Raw genomic sequence first — 16,478 nt, forward strand, 5'->3', positions numbered from 1 at the left:
ATCAAAGTAGAAAAGGCTTCCGTGGAACAGCAGAGGGTCCTGGACAACATGCTCTAGGTGACCCTGCTCGAGCAGGAGGGTTGGACTAGATGATCTCCAGAGGTCCCTTCCAACCTCAACCATTCTGTGCTTCTGCGAGACGAGACTTCCTTGGCCAAAAATGACGCTGTCAACTCTACATTTCCTAAACAAGGGGAGGATCACAAGCTCAGTTTTCCTTTAAATTCCAACAACAGCAAATGGCAATACCCAAGCAGCAGAAAAAAACCCACACTCAAATGGGGAAAGGCTTTTTTGGTCAAACTTTCTAAGCTACTGTCAAAGAGGTGGAAATCAGGGGCTCCAGGAGGAAGTTTTTATATCCTGGTGAAATACTTAAATTCTAATCAAATCAATCCCAGTTCACAAATCCCCTGAAGCAACTTTCAGTAGCCGGATCTATTCACGAAATTTATCTAAAACAAAGACAAGCACGATGAAACCCTACAGCCTGAGATATTTCTTTTAAAGAGAAACAGCAAATGGCTGCTCTGCTGTGTGAACAGAGTGACTTCCCCTCCATGTTCCCACATGAGGGAAAAGGCGAGTGTAGCTTTTCGTCATCGAATGTCAGAAATGTGCAGGAACTACCATACAAAGCAGAACTCATCCCAGCTACTCTTACTGGGATTTACGGGCTTAAAAACATTATTTTTGCTAGGGCTTTTCCAGGTTTTCTTCCAGTTAAGCAATACTGGCAACAGAGCCTGCAGAAAGGGAAAGCAATTTATGCCCTTTTCTGATAAGAAAGAATTTAGTGCCTTTAGCCATCAGCTTTTCTAGACACATCCCGTCAGCAAGTCTGCAGGGTTTTCCTAACCTTTTCCAAAGGTTCTGCAATACACGCTGCTTCCCTTTTTCAGTTCCCTTTTGTGTTCAAAAAGCAAGGCCTGGCTGCTGAATGGGGTCTCAAAGTCAAAAGTCAAAAACCATTCCTAGGATGAGCAACTGGGAAAGACTAGGCCAGAGAGAAGGGGAAAGTGGACAGGAATTCTTTTAGCACTGGCTGAGATTAGAGGATGTCTCTCACATACTGTTGTCCAACACTGAATTTGGCTTTACAATCCAGGTTTTGAGTAGCATCGATCTGGAAGAATCAGACAGCAATCACTAGCAGAGTTCAGGCCCAGCTCTTGGAAGAATTAGATATCTCCATCAGGGGATCCCAAACTACATTGTGAGAACTGCTAGCTGTGCAAAAGAACTGTTTTTTAATGCTCCTTTGAGAGTTTTAGACATAACCAGACAACCACTCACAAGCTCCACTTGCCACAGAGCTGCTGGCCATGCCTCAGGGTGGAGACGCACAGAAGCTGGAGAGCTGGGCACCGCTCGTCCACAGTCATGAAAAGATCAGTGGAATGGATCGCCTTGCTCCTTGCTTCAAATCACACCCTTAGCAGCAGCCCCATTCCTGCCTCCAATGTGCCCATGACCAAGTGGACAGCTCAAAACCCACTCACACTGTCCCAAAAGACCAAGTCAGAAACGTGACACTTTGGAACTGGTATAGGATGATTTTTCACAAAGTCCACGTTCACCAGTCTCAGCTGCCGGTTTTCTTTAATGCACTGCAACATGCTACTAACAATTCAGATGTGTTCATGAGCTTCCTTCTGCATTGGCCTCTCTCTGAAAGTTGTACTAACTTTTAATGGTGGAAACATTATTCCATCTGTCCCCTCTCCAACTGCCCTAGACGAAAACACCTCCAGCTCATTTTTAACTACCCCAGTTCATACTGCCCAGCCCTCTCAACAGCAGCTCAAGGGACCATGTCTCAGCAGCTCCACTCCCAAAGAGAGCAGAGACAAGCCTCCCAGGGAAAGGTTTCATTAGATACATCTCTCCCCTCAACTCTCATTACACAGTGGACACAACATTTGTGCTGATGGTGGAATCACACTCAGATGCACCGACAGCACACACTGCTGGTGCAGAGGTCATGAACAAGACAGGGAGAAATTCCTCTGAAGGCACAAAAAAGTCTTAGAAAAAAAGATCAGTTTTGTGGCTAGGACACAGGGACCATGCCTTTGCAGGCTCTAGTTTAATATGGGTTTTGCCAGGGTCCTTACAGCATCCCGCTCAAACTACCCTGCTTCTGTGCCCCATCTGGAAGACAGGTGACATCTCTGCACAGTCCCACAGCTTTCCAACTGGTTTAGTGGGAGCAGAGGTTGCCAAGACGGAAGCTTCTGTAGGTGCAGGGGCTGTTTGCGCATGAATGTAACATTCCCCATGTGAAGGGAGCATCTCCCACATCCAACAGGAGGAGCTCAGCAGCCCCAAGGAGCGGTGTTTGCAGCGGCCATATACCATTAATCATCCTCAGCCATATCCCGCCCTGGCAGGGCGGCATTCCTGCTATGTTCAGAGCCACCCCTATCGCCCTATTTCTGAGCATCGTTAGCTGATGACTGTGCTGCTGCCAGGAAGGGGAAACACACCTGGGCACATCTGCAAAGAGACACAGGGTGAGGATAACCAGGAAGCACTTCTGCACTGCCACTGCCTGGCAAGATCTCCATCCCCATGCTCAGCTCTTTGCTCTCTGACAGCCTACATATCCAGATTTTTCTCTGTAGAATGGCAAGTGAGCCAGGTTGTGACCCCCCCTTGCATCGCGTCTGTGGTGTGTGAGTGGAGCATCTAGCTCAGTTTTGGTTCCACCCTCCATAACACACACAGACACACATCACTATCTGCCAGTTCAACGAACATCCCCTCAACCATCCACATCAGAGAAAATACCAAGCGATGATGGAAACCAGTGGTACCTCCCTCTCCCTGTTAAATCATTTCTGGTGGACCCAAAGCACCACAAACTGCCTCTGCAGGATGCCTGGATTCATGCATCCAGCCTACCATGGTCCTAGGTGGGCCACAGCAGTACCAGCCACTGTCACTCCATCTACCATGAGGACGCAGGGCACATGAGCTTAGTTCAGTGGCAAAACAAACCCCACAGGTTTGATACAAACACAGTGGGCAGCCACAATCGCTCCAATGCCTCCCAGGGCCACTAGGCTCAGTAGCGATACAGGACAAGACACATACAAATAAGCAAATTCACCCTGCACACCACATTTGCCAGATGCTTTTGGACAGCACCATGCACAACTGTCCGAACCACCTTGCTAATAGCCAAGGTCCCCAGGACCTGTTCTTTTCCCGTGTCCAGACAGCTGTTACCCCATCTTCAGAAAGGTTGCTTTCATGTGACCTGCTCTTGACTAATCCATGCCGCCTGTTTCTCAACCACTTACCCCTAGGTGCTCACAAACAAGCTATTCCAGTATTTTTCCAGGTACTGAAATTAAACCAACTGGTCTGCTAACTCCCCAGCTTCTCTTTTCCTCCCCGTTTCTGAGTGGTAATGGGACATACAGAATCAGGGCTTACGGTTATCATTTAATCCTCACAAATGCACCCATCCCCATAAGCCTGGTGCTCCAAGCCCATGCCAGCCCTGGGATGAAAGACCACTGTCATTGAGCTCTCCCTTGCCACCAAATCAGGCAACAGTTCTGGATCTTGCTCCTGGGGTTTCCACTTGCATTGCATTGAGTAACTCACCGCTGACAGGAGGGCTGCTTGCCCAGCCCCCTTTCACAATCAACCCTCCTGCTCCCTACAAGATTGTATCAGCAGGAACCTCTCCCAATCGATCCTCCCCATTCTGGCCAATGCTGCCTGCGGAACGGAGATGGCAGTATTGGAAAGCTCAGTCTAGCCAGGTTGTCTCAAGTGGGGTCTCCACCAAAAAACGGTCTTCAGGACAGAGGAAGATGCTGGCACTACCCTCTCCAACTGCTGCAAGTCTCTGCTCAGCTTCCAACAAGTCTCCCACTCACTCCGTGTTGGATAGCTCCCATTACTGCCAAGATGGCTGATAAAACACTTTCCCTAAAACCACCCAGCCTCATGCTCCTACGTTATTGAATCTTCTTTATGTCCCCCCCACTGTATTAGAAATTACTAAGTTTTCTGAAGAAAACCTACTCAAGCTTTAAACACAAGGAGAAACATAGAAGTTTTAATTTCTCATCCATAATCTCCACATCCAGTCTCCCTGATCAGCTTAGCACAGAAGCTTTTGAGAGCCAAGAACACACTCTCTTCATGCAAAGCCCTCTGAATGTTTACAGAGAGGCATAAACAACTCTTCCAGGAGCTCTTTTCTGAAATAGTAAAAAAAAAATATATATATATATCCGAAACAGTGGGAAAAGTGATTTCTAAAAATATGTGTATTCTATAAGAGATAATGGAATGGTGACATGTTCAGAACACAATGAACTAGAGGTGCACTGGCTACCATTCAGCCATCATCACCCTGGCCACATTAAAGCAGCCTCATCTCTGAACTGTCCTGTTCCCCCCACAAGCCTATTTAGTATCCGAGCTGCAAATCATCAAGCATTTCCTTCATTTAGGAACACATGCAAACTGGGCTCTTTCTGAACTCATTTCCCTTTATACTTAAGCCCATTATGTCATCTGTCATTTCTGATGGGCAAATGAGATCAGGCTAGCCCTGCTGGATGTGCTCATTCCAGCTACTCAAGCACATTTCACATCCCTGACAAGATGAGCCATTCCTCATAACAGGAAAGGAGAGTGATCATTGTGACAGCCCTGCTCTACTGCACGGACAGACATTTTACTCCAAATACTCCCAGGGGAGAGGAGAGTGCTCCGCAGAATAAACAGCTGCACTTGAGCCTGGACTGGCCCATTTGGATGGGGAAAAGCAATGTTCATTCCAGGCCTTTGAAACGCTTCCTTTCAACAGAAGGTTTTACAGCTCTTCAGGGCTCTGAGCATCACAGGGTTTACGGCTGTGGAACCCCATGTCTCCAAGCTGCATGAGTACCCTGCAGGAGGCACCTGAAGGGACAGGGCCCTCCCCAAATACAGCACAGCCCTCTGATCTCCCAGGGAAGGAGCAGACACACCGACCTGGGGAACGGAGGCTTTTATTTCCCTTCTACCGAGGATCTGTGCAGGATGGATCCACCCCCAGAGGGACCCTGGCTGAACTCAGGCAGCCGGGAAGAAAAGCTACACAAATCTGAGAAGAATATGAACTGGGCTTCTGCTCAAAATCTTCAATGCACTTTGGTTTCAACATATACCCCCCAGAGCCTAACACCTCTGCTGCAAGCATGTCAACACAGAAATGGGTATTCACAGATTTCCAGGACTGGGGACAAGTACCCCAGCATCTTCTGTTCATCAAAATTTTACTCAGAAGTAGTGTGAACTACAGAAAGTCCTGATCAGCTCATTTTCTGCCAAGAGACAGCATTCACCTCCACTGAAGCTTACCTAAGAAATGGGAAGAGTTTGGTTAACAATAAGCCAGGTTTGTACTTGCAAAGTCAGATGCACCAGATTTATCTGCTATGTATGCAACCAGTCCCCTCTTATCCCTGGTACTGGCCCAATATTTGATAATATTAGGTCATGAATGAGAAATTTGCAGAAGTTTAGCCTGTGCAAAAAAAGTCTGGCTAAGTATCCTAAAGCACACAGCCAAAAAGAAAACCTTCCCTAGGTGCCATAACAAGCCAGTTTAGGCATATGTCTCAGCAATGCTGAGGTCTCACATGACAACACCTATAATTAACGGATGCTAACTGCTCCTACTGACCAAGAGGTCAGGCTCTGGCTTTGCATCACCTCTCAGCTTGACTACGGAAATTCAATATCCCAGGCTTAAAGCACTTTGGAAATCCCATGGGTAGCAACCATCTCACCGCACTGCCTCACGATGCAAGCTGCTGCAACACAACAAAACTTCACTGTGACACACTCACCAGCTTCCTAGAGGGTGAAGCTCAACATCTAGGCCCTTATCGCTAAGGTACTCTGGGGGTCTCGAGGACAAACTAGCGGACTGTAACCAGGCAATGCTACTTCTGATCCAGAAGTCAAGGTGAGAGGCCGAGGTGACCAATATTGCCGGTAAGTCCACAGACACCAGTAAAACACTGTGCACTTCAGGACAAATTCATCCTGTTCCCTGCAGTGCATCTAATGGCTTTTTGTGCTACAGAAGATAAAGAACATGGTATCATTGCAGCTCTGTTTCTTTCAGGAAAATGAGGCTTCTCCTATGAAAGAGGAAATCCTTGGTCTGGTTTTGTTTCTTCATTTAAAAACACAGTAATCACAGTCCAAAACACCAAGGACCACAGTGCTGAAGCTGCACTGGACTCCTCTGATCCATTATCCTGTCTAAGGCAAAAACTTGAGGGTTTCTGCACTGCTTACAGCAGAAGAGATGCATCAAGTGAGCCAGCTCTTTCCAAACCCCTTTCCCTGGAGATGCACAGCATCTGCTTAAGCCTCAGTGCAGCAGGCTAAAGGGAATAAGGAGTTCGCTGCACAGTGTGGTCAGGGCAGGGGATAAAATCTTGCCACTCTATGCCCATGTTTATTCCAAAACCTGATTTGAAAGCGGTCATTCAACCAAACAGCTCCAGGACAGCAATGTGGAAAGAACATCTCTGAACAAGAGCTGTAGCAATGTTTGCTCCCGTCTCCTTCCAGATAGAATCCACTAACTGGCTACAAATTTATGAGCATTTGCCCCATTTGCCCTCATTCAGAATAAGTCTGTAACGATGCACCATCCAGCCAGGTGGACAGAGCTGGCAGCCAAACGAATCACAGACAGCTCTGCTGTGCTCAGAAAGTGACAACTCACTCCTGGCCCAGGCTTTAGGGGTGCTGGACACATACAATTCCTGCCAGCATCAAGATATCAGCATTCCTCAGCATACAGTCTGTTATAGAAACTCTGGAAGAAAGCAAAAGCCTCTAGATGCATGTACAGCACTGAGAGAAGGGTTAAAAGTGAAGCAGAGCTGAAACACTAGCTCCTCTCCTACAAGCTTAGGGAACAATGCATGATGGGACCACAGCAGAGCCACTCCACACAGCACATCCCAAGCCAACTCTGCAACACAGGGACAGCAGGCAATGCCTTCTGAGGTCTCCAGATCCTTTGGGACAAGGCAAAGGTCACGACTTAGCAGGACTCCCTGTTTTCTGTCTCCTACTTGAGGGAAACAGAACTAGCCTCTCTGCTATTCACTGCATCTCTCTAGATATTACAACGGAACCAAGCAAGCCAGCTACCCAGTACTACTGATCTGTAGCCTTAGATCAGGCTCATATGATGGGACCTTGAAGGCTTTAGAAGATGTAGCTGTTAATCTATCCCTACCTCTCCTCCCCTGCGACCTGTAATACCTCCACATCTCTGCTCCAACACCGCCAGCATCCATCCATCCTCCTCTCCATGGTCCTCTACAGCTAGCTGAAGGCAGCACCAGCCCTCATGCAAACTCACACTGGACCTGCTTGGCCTCTTATCTTGGAGATTATTCAGTCTCCCTTGATCTTCCACCAAACTGTAACCTCCAGTTTTTTCACTCTACCCTCACTGGTCTGCTTTCTTGGAGGCCTCCAGCCATTGCCCTGCTCTCAGTTGGACTTTCGCCCTTAGATTCCCATTTTCTCCCCAAGCACAGTTCCCAGAATCGGTCATAACTCTCCAGCCAAGGCTGGAGCAACCAGCAGCAGAGCTGAGATTATCCACATCTCACAGGCACTTGCAGTCCCTGCAGAGGAAAGCACTACTTGTCTGTTTTGCCACAGGTCCATAGTTCAGCAAGCACACACTGCAGTTGCCTTCCTTGCAGGAGTTTCAGGGCCGCTTCTTTTTGCAAAAGATTCAATCTAGCCCTGCACTTACTGCTAGGCAATCACTTCTGCATTAAGACTGCTACTTCTGAGTAACACACTCATGAAAACAAGGCTTTGTGCTTTCCCTCCTTAGTTGGGTTTAGTCAAGGTAAAGCCGCAAGGAATTTCCTAGATTAGCCAAACAGAGGTAATAATGATGACTTTGAAGCAACATCACTGTTGATGGAAGACACAAACCTGTCTTCATGGCAGCCTGTTTGAGGGCAGGTCTAGGAGAGGTGTTTCAGCAAGTATTAGCTTCACTTTGCTTTTCTGTGTCTGAAAGAGGAAACAAATGTCTGCAGCAGGCACAGTTCATGACCACTTGGAAAATACAGAGTGACTCCAATTAGTTTATCCCTATATTCCACTTGGCATTTTATTGCCCAGTCCTATATGTGGATCTGGTTTATCCCAAAGGATCACACCAGGAGCAGACAGCACATGGACCAGCAAGTACAAGTCTACATCTGATCTCTGTGGAAAAAACAGAGCTGAAAAACTGCAGACAGTCACTGCAGTGCTTAAATTTACAACAGAGTAGTGCAACAACTGTGTCTGGGGCTGCAGGAAGCCTGCCCATTTATTTCATACCATCTACTTCCGTTATATTCTGGAGTATATCATGCACTCTAAAAGATTCAAAAAGGTAAAACTGAATTTAAACAAAACCTTTACTTTCTCCAAGGCTGTAAAGATGAGACTAAAGTAAATATTTAAGCAGTACTGAGAAACCAACTCTTCCACCTGCTGGAAGCTGCTGCTCCTGAGAAAGAGAGTTAATTAGGAGGGAAAATCTGCATAATGGCAATAATTAAAAAGCAGGCATAACGAAGCCTGGAGCTAGACTGATGTTGACACATTCACTATTTTTAGAGGAAGTGAGGACTGCATTTGATTTTTTTCATGACAAAAACCCAAGAACAAGAAAAATGGAGAACCAAGCAGTGGGCTGAGTAAGCAGGAGGTAAACAGGCCGCACAGAAATACAGCCGAGCCTGCTTCAACAGCAAGTTTCTTCTTTCTCTGTACTTCCCTGTCTCCATCTCAGGGCCTGTGTCAGTCTTGCAGGAGTCCTGCGCAGACATGAATGAGAATCACATGTACAGGCTCAAGGCTTTCTGAACTGGGCAGCTGTGAAAGGAAATGTTTGTGTATACGTAGCGGAGAAGATATGGAGAGTTCAGCAAGGAGAGGCAGTGGAAGCAAAGGAAAAAGATGGGGAAAAGGAAAAATCTCTCATAATGCTGTAGCTAGCAGACTTTCACTACTGGAGTCAGAGAAAATATAGCAAGTTGCTCCTTGGCCATCCACCTTCCTGCTCCTCAGGTCGCCTGATGCCCACTTGCAGGAGCAATGCCATGTACATGGCTGAAATTTGAGCTTGCCTATATAGGAATTTACTTGCGATATATTTCTCATTCGTCCCTCTAACAGAGCATGCACCTACACATTAAATCAATTAAGCACAGAGGCCAAATTTTAAGTCCATACCTCACTTGACTGCACATCTCCAAAGGCCAACAGGCCATCAGACAACTGCTCATCACCCCAAACCCCACTTCCAACACTTTCTGCAAAGTACAGGAGGCAATGAAGTCAACTATCCCCAACATCTTCTCAAGTAGTATATGGCTTCGCCATGGGACAAAAGAGTGACAGTTTAAAGACACAGAGGAGACATGGTGATATATCCATATGTGACCTCTGAGGCAAGGGAAACCAGAGTAAAGACCAAGAGTCACCATAAGGACCACCCAGAGAGATAAGGCACCCTGTTAACTAGCCATACCCAGAGTCCTCAGCTCACTGAAGCTGGATTCATCTTTAAGGTTGGCCCTGCACTGTGAGGGATTGGATCAGAGATCCTTTCCAACCTAAACTAGTCTACATTCATGCTGCCTTTTAACTCTGTATCACTCTGAAGCTATTAACGTTTACATTCTTGCTGGTGTTTCCTTTTAAGTTTTTGCTCTTTAATTAAAAAAAGTTACAATGCTCTTTAATTAGCAAGACTTTGGTACATCCGGGCCTAAGGTTTTGCCAAGGGAGGAATTCAAGGACAACGTTCATTTGCCTGGGTTTTCTGGACATCCCAGTGCTCTAACTCAGCAATCCTGTTTTCGCACGGTGAATGGGATTAATGCTGCTTCACACACACAGTGAGACAGATGTTTCCATGTCTGGCTCTCTGCACAGCATCTACAGAGGTTCTGCCTTGGGAAACTGAGGCCATACATACCATAACCCCAAAAAATACCACATGGGCTCAGTATGGTGCAGGCCAGTCTCATCACACAGGGTTACCAGTAGGCTTCAGCTCTGGGTTGGGACATTCACACCTCTTGGCGTAACACTTTGAAACCAGAGTGAGGTGCAGCAGGAATTACCCTGCCAGCCTCAATATCAAGGGAAGAAGCGTAAAGCAATTCAAGTGGCTTTATCCGCACAGGCTAAACAGAGTCGCACTTGGTCAAAAGGCCCAGTTACACACCACAGTGAGCCGAGGCAGCTAGTGTAGGTGCAGCCATGGGCAACACTCACTCAGGGTCTGGCGCATGTTGTAAACCCTGGAGAGAGATGCGCCCAGCACTGTGGATCCCAGGTGAGGGGCAGCTGTCCCTCAGGCCAGGTCCTGGGGCACCAAAGCCATGGGGTCAGCTCACAGCTCTACAGCATGCTGCTCTTCAGGGCAAGCAAGAAACAGGATTGTTTCTGATTTCTTGCCAAATGAAAAGGAGATGGTACGCGACAGGAAGCTAAGAGCAAGAAGTCTGGCTCCTATTTGTATTCTGTCACTGCCTGTCTTGATGACCCTGGTAAATCACTTCAAATCTGCTTAAGTTTCTGCTATGGTAATGAGGCTCACGCTTAGGCATCCCAGGATATTACACTGCCCGTGTTCTCATGGGTCACACTGGAAGAGCTTGCAACAGCAAAGCAATACCATTCCCCTGCCAGCTCCATCTTCTCTCCTAGAAACACAAGAAACCCTCAAAATCTACCACCCTCTGGGTCATGAAGCTAAGGCACAAAAGGAGTTGTCAGATCCCCCAGGCTCCACATCAGGAGTCAGAACAACAGTCACTGCAATAATTCACCTCCCTCTCCCACCTGTATCTTGGCCTTGCCAGGCAAGGGGCCATGTCTCTGGCAGGTCCAAAGTTAGTAGAGTTTGCAGAGTTTCTGAGACACAGGTACCAGGCCAACCAGCAAAAATGGAGCAAAGAGAGATCTCCTTGCTTTTCCCTCAGCGGAGGCACTACCATCTCTCTTTACTTCTTCAGGGATTTTCAGAGACGCTGTAGGACCAGGATATGTCAATGTCCCTCCCAAGTTCAGGCCCCCAAGTACACATCCTGCCATGAATGGTCAGTTGGCCAACAGAAGGGATGGTTCAGAGCAGGCAACGAACTCTGTGGTCTGAGCCATAGTCTGGATGTGCTCACCCATCTGTTGCATAGACCATCATATAGGTGGCCAGCTGCCCCAGATGGGCTGGCACTATCTGCATGTGCACAGCCAAGGTATTCATCATCTTATCTGATGCTGCTTATAACGCTAACACGGTTTTCCTTTACAGCATCTATTTTAGTAACTTTCTGAACAAGATGCAAGTGTCAAGACACTGCATCTGGTCTACCACACCAAACAGATTTGACATCTATGCACCAAAGGCATCCAAGGACCACGCCACTGGCTCTGCACAAGGTTTCCAGCAGCAAGAGCACGGCCTGAGAGATGAGTGCATATTTTAGGAGGTTTCTGCTGCTCTGTACCCTTGGAAGACTCATTAGTGTAAGTGGGAGATCTGCAACATCGAATCAAAACGAGCAAAACACATTCTTTTTCCAAAAATGTCATGCACTGAAGGGTTTCTAAATGTGCACTGAGTGATTTCCAATACTCTCCAGTCTCATTTGCACCCCTTTTCATCCCCAGACTATTCCATGGAAAACGCAGCTAAAAAGTCCCTTGGTTTCTGATTAAAACCAAGACCAGAACATATTTTACAGCCTTTTATCCCACAATGCTTCATGCTTCAGCTCTCTGCTGCCAGGGAAAGGGAAAAAAAAAAAGAGGTTTCAAAAGAAAAATCGCCCCTGTGAACCAGGACAAGCCCCTCTGCCAGCCACTAACGGTAGCGGCCTTCAGCAAATGCTTCACCTGGCGATGACGATGGACATCGGCACAGGTCTGGGCTGTTCTCTAGAAAACCATCAGACTTCTCAGTGAACTGGATTAATTTTTTGCATCAGGATAAAGAACAGTAGCCAAAAATCCCAGAAGTCACAGAATCACAGAATGGTTGAGGTCGGAAGGGACCTCTGGAGATCATCTAGTCCAACCCCCCTCCTCAAGCAGGGTCCTCTACAGCATATTTCCTAGGATCGCGTCCAGACGGGTTTTGAATATCTCCAGGGAAGGAGACTCCACAACCTCTCTGGGCAACCTGTTCCAGGGCTCAGTCACCCTCGCAGTCAAGAAGTTTGAGTCGAGGACAACGCAAAGACTTCCAGAACAACTCCATCCCTCTGGCCAGCAGATAGCATTCAGGCAACCTCAGGAATATTTGTAATAGCCCTGTCTTTCCCTTAAGTTACAAGCTGCCACTATTATCAAATAACGTAAATAAAATGTCACCAGCTTTCTGCTTTAAGCCTATTTGTGTGCTTTCCTCCAAACCACAGCAAAGTTTCTCATCCTGGAGAATGTCACCCGGACCTTTGGGGCCCTGCAGATGTCTCAGGAAATCTCTCAAATAACTCTGAAATCTGATGCTTTTCAAGAGTTTGGATATATATATATTTTTTAAGAAACCTGAATCCCAGCTATCTATTTCCTCTCCTAACATTTTTGCTATATCACCTTAAATATAGACACTTCAAACATTTCTAATGCAGTATTATTTGGTTGGGATTTTTGGTGCTCTTTTTTTTTTTAAATTTTCCCTGAGAAGACCTCATTTACAGGACATTTTCTCAAAGGTCAGTGCTTATTTTTAGCATGTATCTGCCATGGAATTTGAACTTTCCAAATAATGTTATAGATAGAGTTAAATCTACAGCAGACACTGAGCATCTTGTTTAATACACTGAAATTGGCTGACTGCACTGCAAGGATGCTACACACCCCATGATGGTGGCACCAACTCATAAAACACCAGCAGAACATGAAGCCTGCTTAAACCCATGCGTGGAGAATTTCCTTTGAGAGCTACTGTAATCACTGGATGTCACTTTTCCCTACCTCAGCCATATAAACTAAGTAGGAAGAGTCTTGCACACAGGAGTCTTGCACATGGCAAAATTCCCACATACAAACTGTTCATTTGCTGATATGAGACTCCCACCAAAGACCACACTCTTGCTGAGCCGGGTCTTCTACACACACAACTAGGTGTTCAGAGTCAGCATCAGGAAAAGATGCAGCCCATGGAGAAAGGTAACCTGGGCTGGTGAAAGAGCTGTTGCAAGAGGAGAGATGTGGGGATAAGGACCATCCCTTCCTGCCCCGATTTCCATTCCCACAACTGAAACAGCCCAGCAGGTTCTGGATAAAGCTCCGCAACTTTTTAATAAAGCTTATCTGGTTATTTAAAGAGGGGATAAATCATCTCCTATTGTTTTTTTTAAAATGCAGCTGTTGCTGCCATTAACAGAGAACAGCAAGCCCAGAGCATCTTCTAGACCACGTTTGGGACAGCCCTGTCCCATCTCAGGCACGCGCCTGCAGAAAGAGAGAATTAAACATGCAAACGGCAGGGATGAAGTAGCCCCCCCGTTACTTATCGAATGTGATGACTTTGAACTGTCAGTGTCCCAGACCCACAAAGCTTTGTGTTAGCCATGTTTGATGTGGGTTAGTTTGCTAGAAGAAATAGCAAAAGATCCAATTGCCAAGAGTGCTCCCAAGCCAGCGAGGGCTGGCAGCAAAATAGCTCAGGATCAGGAAAGTCTAAAGTTAAAAACCAGCAGGTACAGTTTAGGCCTTCCTCTGCCACAAGGCTCTTCAGGAAGGACAGGATGCAAAAAGGACTGGGCTCCTTCATTTTCCATTTCTGTACAGCTCAGCATCACAGGAAACCCTCCTCGTGAAGGCAGCTGCACGATGCCAAGGTCTCCAAATTAACTGCAAAATCACCTTTGACAGCACAGCAGCTTTCGGGGCCTAGAGCGAGCAGAAATAACATGCTTTGCTTTGGAGCTGAGCCACAGAGCAAAGCAACATGCAAGGAAAACATGCATGACAGGGACCACGAGGGAGGTGCTGAGGCAGTCTGGAGAACTGGAAGAGCCAGAGATCCTCACCTGCATTGGCCTCTCTCAATGAAATCCAAGAGAGCAACAACCCAAATCTCCATTGTGATGGGGACCTTCCTATCTGGGACCTCGCTTCCTAGCAAGCAGCTCCCACCATGCAGCATCACATCTGGAAAAGGCGAGAATAATCAAGCTCCAGCCCAAAAAAGCAAGGAGTGAGCAAGACTTCGCAGAGCATCCCAGCAGCATCCCTGCAGGTGAAACGAGCCCAAGGGCTTAGAGTCCCCACAGTTACTGCTTCACTATTGGCAAGGACCAATGAAGAGCTCCTTGATGCCAGGGGAATTTTTTGCCCTGCAGTTGAGGTAGCACAGCAAGGTACTATTTTACACAGGAAAACAGCCAGCTGGGAAAGGCTGGGCCTGAGCAGCCAGGAAAGATAGCTTGAAATTTCCTCGTGAGGATGCACTCACAAGTGGCAATCACAGTGCTATCCTGGTGCAAGCAGCCAGCAGGGTCCAGGTCATCTTAGGCTACAAAAACAAGGTACCACCACCTAGTTTCAGAGCACAGCTCGCAGCTGTAGGAGCAACATGCTCTTCCCTCCTTCCGCTTCCATACCGGCATGCAGGAAGTGGGTACAGTTCCTAGGACTGAACACTGTTACAAAAGTCACTTTTAGCGAGCGTTCATCAGGGAAGGCACAGACATCGCAGCAAAAATAACATTATATAACAACCAGCGTGGACCAACAGGTCCCGCAAGAAACACTGAGCAGAAAACCTCCACCCTGCTCCTCATGGTACCTGAGCCCTGCACACTGGGCTGCTCCAGGCCCGCATCCTGTGCTCTGCAGCAGCACAATGCTCCGCAAACCCCTTCCCTGTAAAAGATTATCTATCGCAAGACCACACCCAGCACAGTCCACTAACGGCAAAAAGGCAAGCTGCCCTGTGGGAAGAGCTGCTCAGCAGAAGAAGAGGACGCGAGCCTCCTTGGACCGCAGGCTTGCTGCTCTGCCCAGCACAGATCAGTGGCAATGACAAAGCACCTCTTCCAAAGAAGATTACAGAAGTTTCCATCTAAGTCCTACCACCACGAACGTTGTTACAGCTCCATGACACAAAAACAGGCAAAACCAGGCAGCTAAAACAGATGAGAGATCTGCCGCACTCCAAAACACCTGCAGCTCTGTTGCAAAAGGAAACGCAGGATCCTTGAATCCTGTCCGGGTATTTTCTCCACCAGATGTGGCCAGGCTGCAGCAAGTACTGCTGCGCACAGCTGCCAGAAATGCAATAAATAAATAAAGCAACTGCCTCTGGGATAACCTCCCCTCCCAGCTTCTTGCAAGAAGAAGGGATGCAAGCTGTGCATCCCGGAGCTCCCCGGGGCATCCCGGAGCCCCCAGCCACAGCCAGCCAGGCACACCCAGCACCAGGTCCTGCCGCCCGCTGCCCCGAGCGAAGGACAGGGAAGCAGAGAGGAAGGAAAGGGCTGGCTTTGTGGCTCAGGCCTTCCACTGCCCGCTGCTGGGCCTGCTGCGGAGACACCCAGCCGCGCTGCCCAGGCCGGGCCACCCTGCGTCCGGGGGGCTGCGGACACCAGCGCCCAGCTCTGCGCGCCGGCCAGGCCTGGGCCACGGGTTTCATCAGATGGCAAAGGCGACCGAGGGCGCTACCGAAAGGGCTGGGGCCTAGAGCCTCTGCTTCCTGCCCGCCCCGCTCTCCGCCCAGCTAGCTCCACATGTGTTAGCAAGCGCTTTCTTCTCTTCCCTAAAATGAATGCTCCGGAGCCATTTCTTCACGTTGCACAGAAGGGAAAAGGCTACTGCCAGAACAAACCGCACCGCACGCAGGAAACTCGGCGAGGACTCTGGCCTAGCTGCTGGGGAGGGGGTGGGGGCACAGTGTTTTTAGGCTCCTTATTCACGGAGGCAGCGTCGGCAGGGCTGCAAACAAGGCCGGGGGAGCTCTGCGGCACCCTGCCGCCGCAGCCTGCCGGGCCCCTGCCTCTCCGTGCTGGAGGGTGCGACCAAGGGGGTGCAAAACCAAGACCCCCCGCACCCCCCACGAGCACGCCGCTGCACTGCTGGGCCCCGGGGGCAGGCGCGGCGCTGCGGGCCGTGCAGGGGCGCTGCCCGGCCGCTCACGGCCCCGGTGCACCGCGGAGTGGGAGGGGGCGGGGGGAGGTGCCGTTAGCCCGGCGCTCACCGCGATCACGTTGACGAAGGTGGTCTTGCCCGAGTACTGCAGCCCCACCAGGGTCAGCTCCATCTCCTCCTTCCAGAAGAGCGCCCGGAACCAGTCCAGCAGCTTGTTGAAGAGCGCCAGCATGGTGCCGAGCCGAGCCGCGCCGCGCCGCCGCCCCGGTATTGTCCGCCGCCGCCGCGCGCCCTCCTGCCGCACCGCGCGC

General features: G+C 48.7%; 1 protein-coding gene across 1 annotated transcript in view; it reads right to left on the reverse strand.

Annotated features, from left to right (window-relative positions):
- The window catches only part of ARL8A (ARF like GTPase 8A), a 27,723-nt gene extending 11,245 nt beyond the window's left edge, over nt 1-16,478 (reverse strand). The window contains exon 1 of the mRNA XM_068917951.1: nt 16,277-16,478. Coding sequence (XP_068774052.1) covers nt 16,277-16,399 — 123 coding nt within the window. The 5' untranslated portion in view covers nt 16,400-16,478. The remainder of the gene's footprint in view (nt 1-16,276) is intronic.

The sequence above is a fragment of the Struthio camelus genome, chromosome 24, assembly GCF_040807025.1.
Source record: "Struthio camelus isolate bStrCam1 chromosome 24, bStrCam1.hap1, whole genome shotgun sequence".
NCBI lineage: Eukaryota > Metazoa > Chordata > Aves > Struthioniformes > Struthionidae > Struthio > Struthio camelus.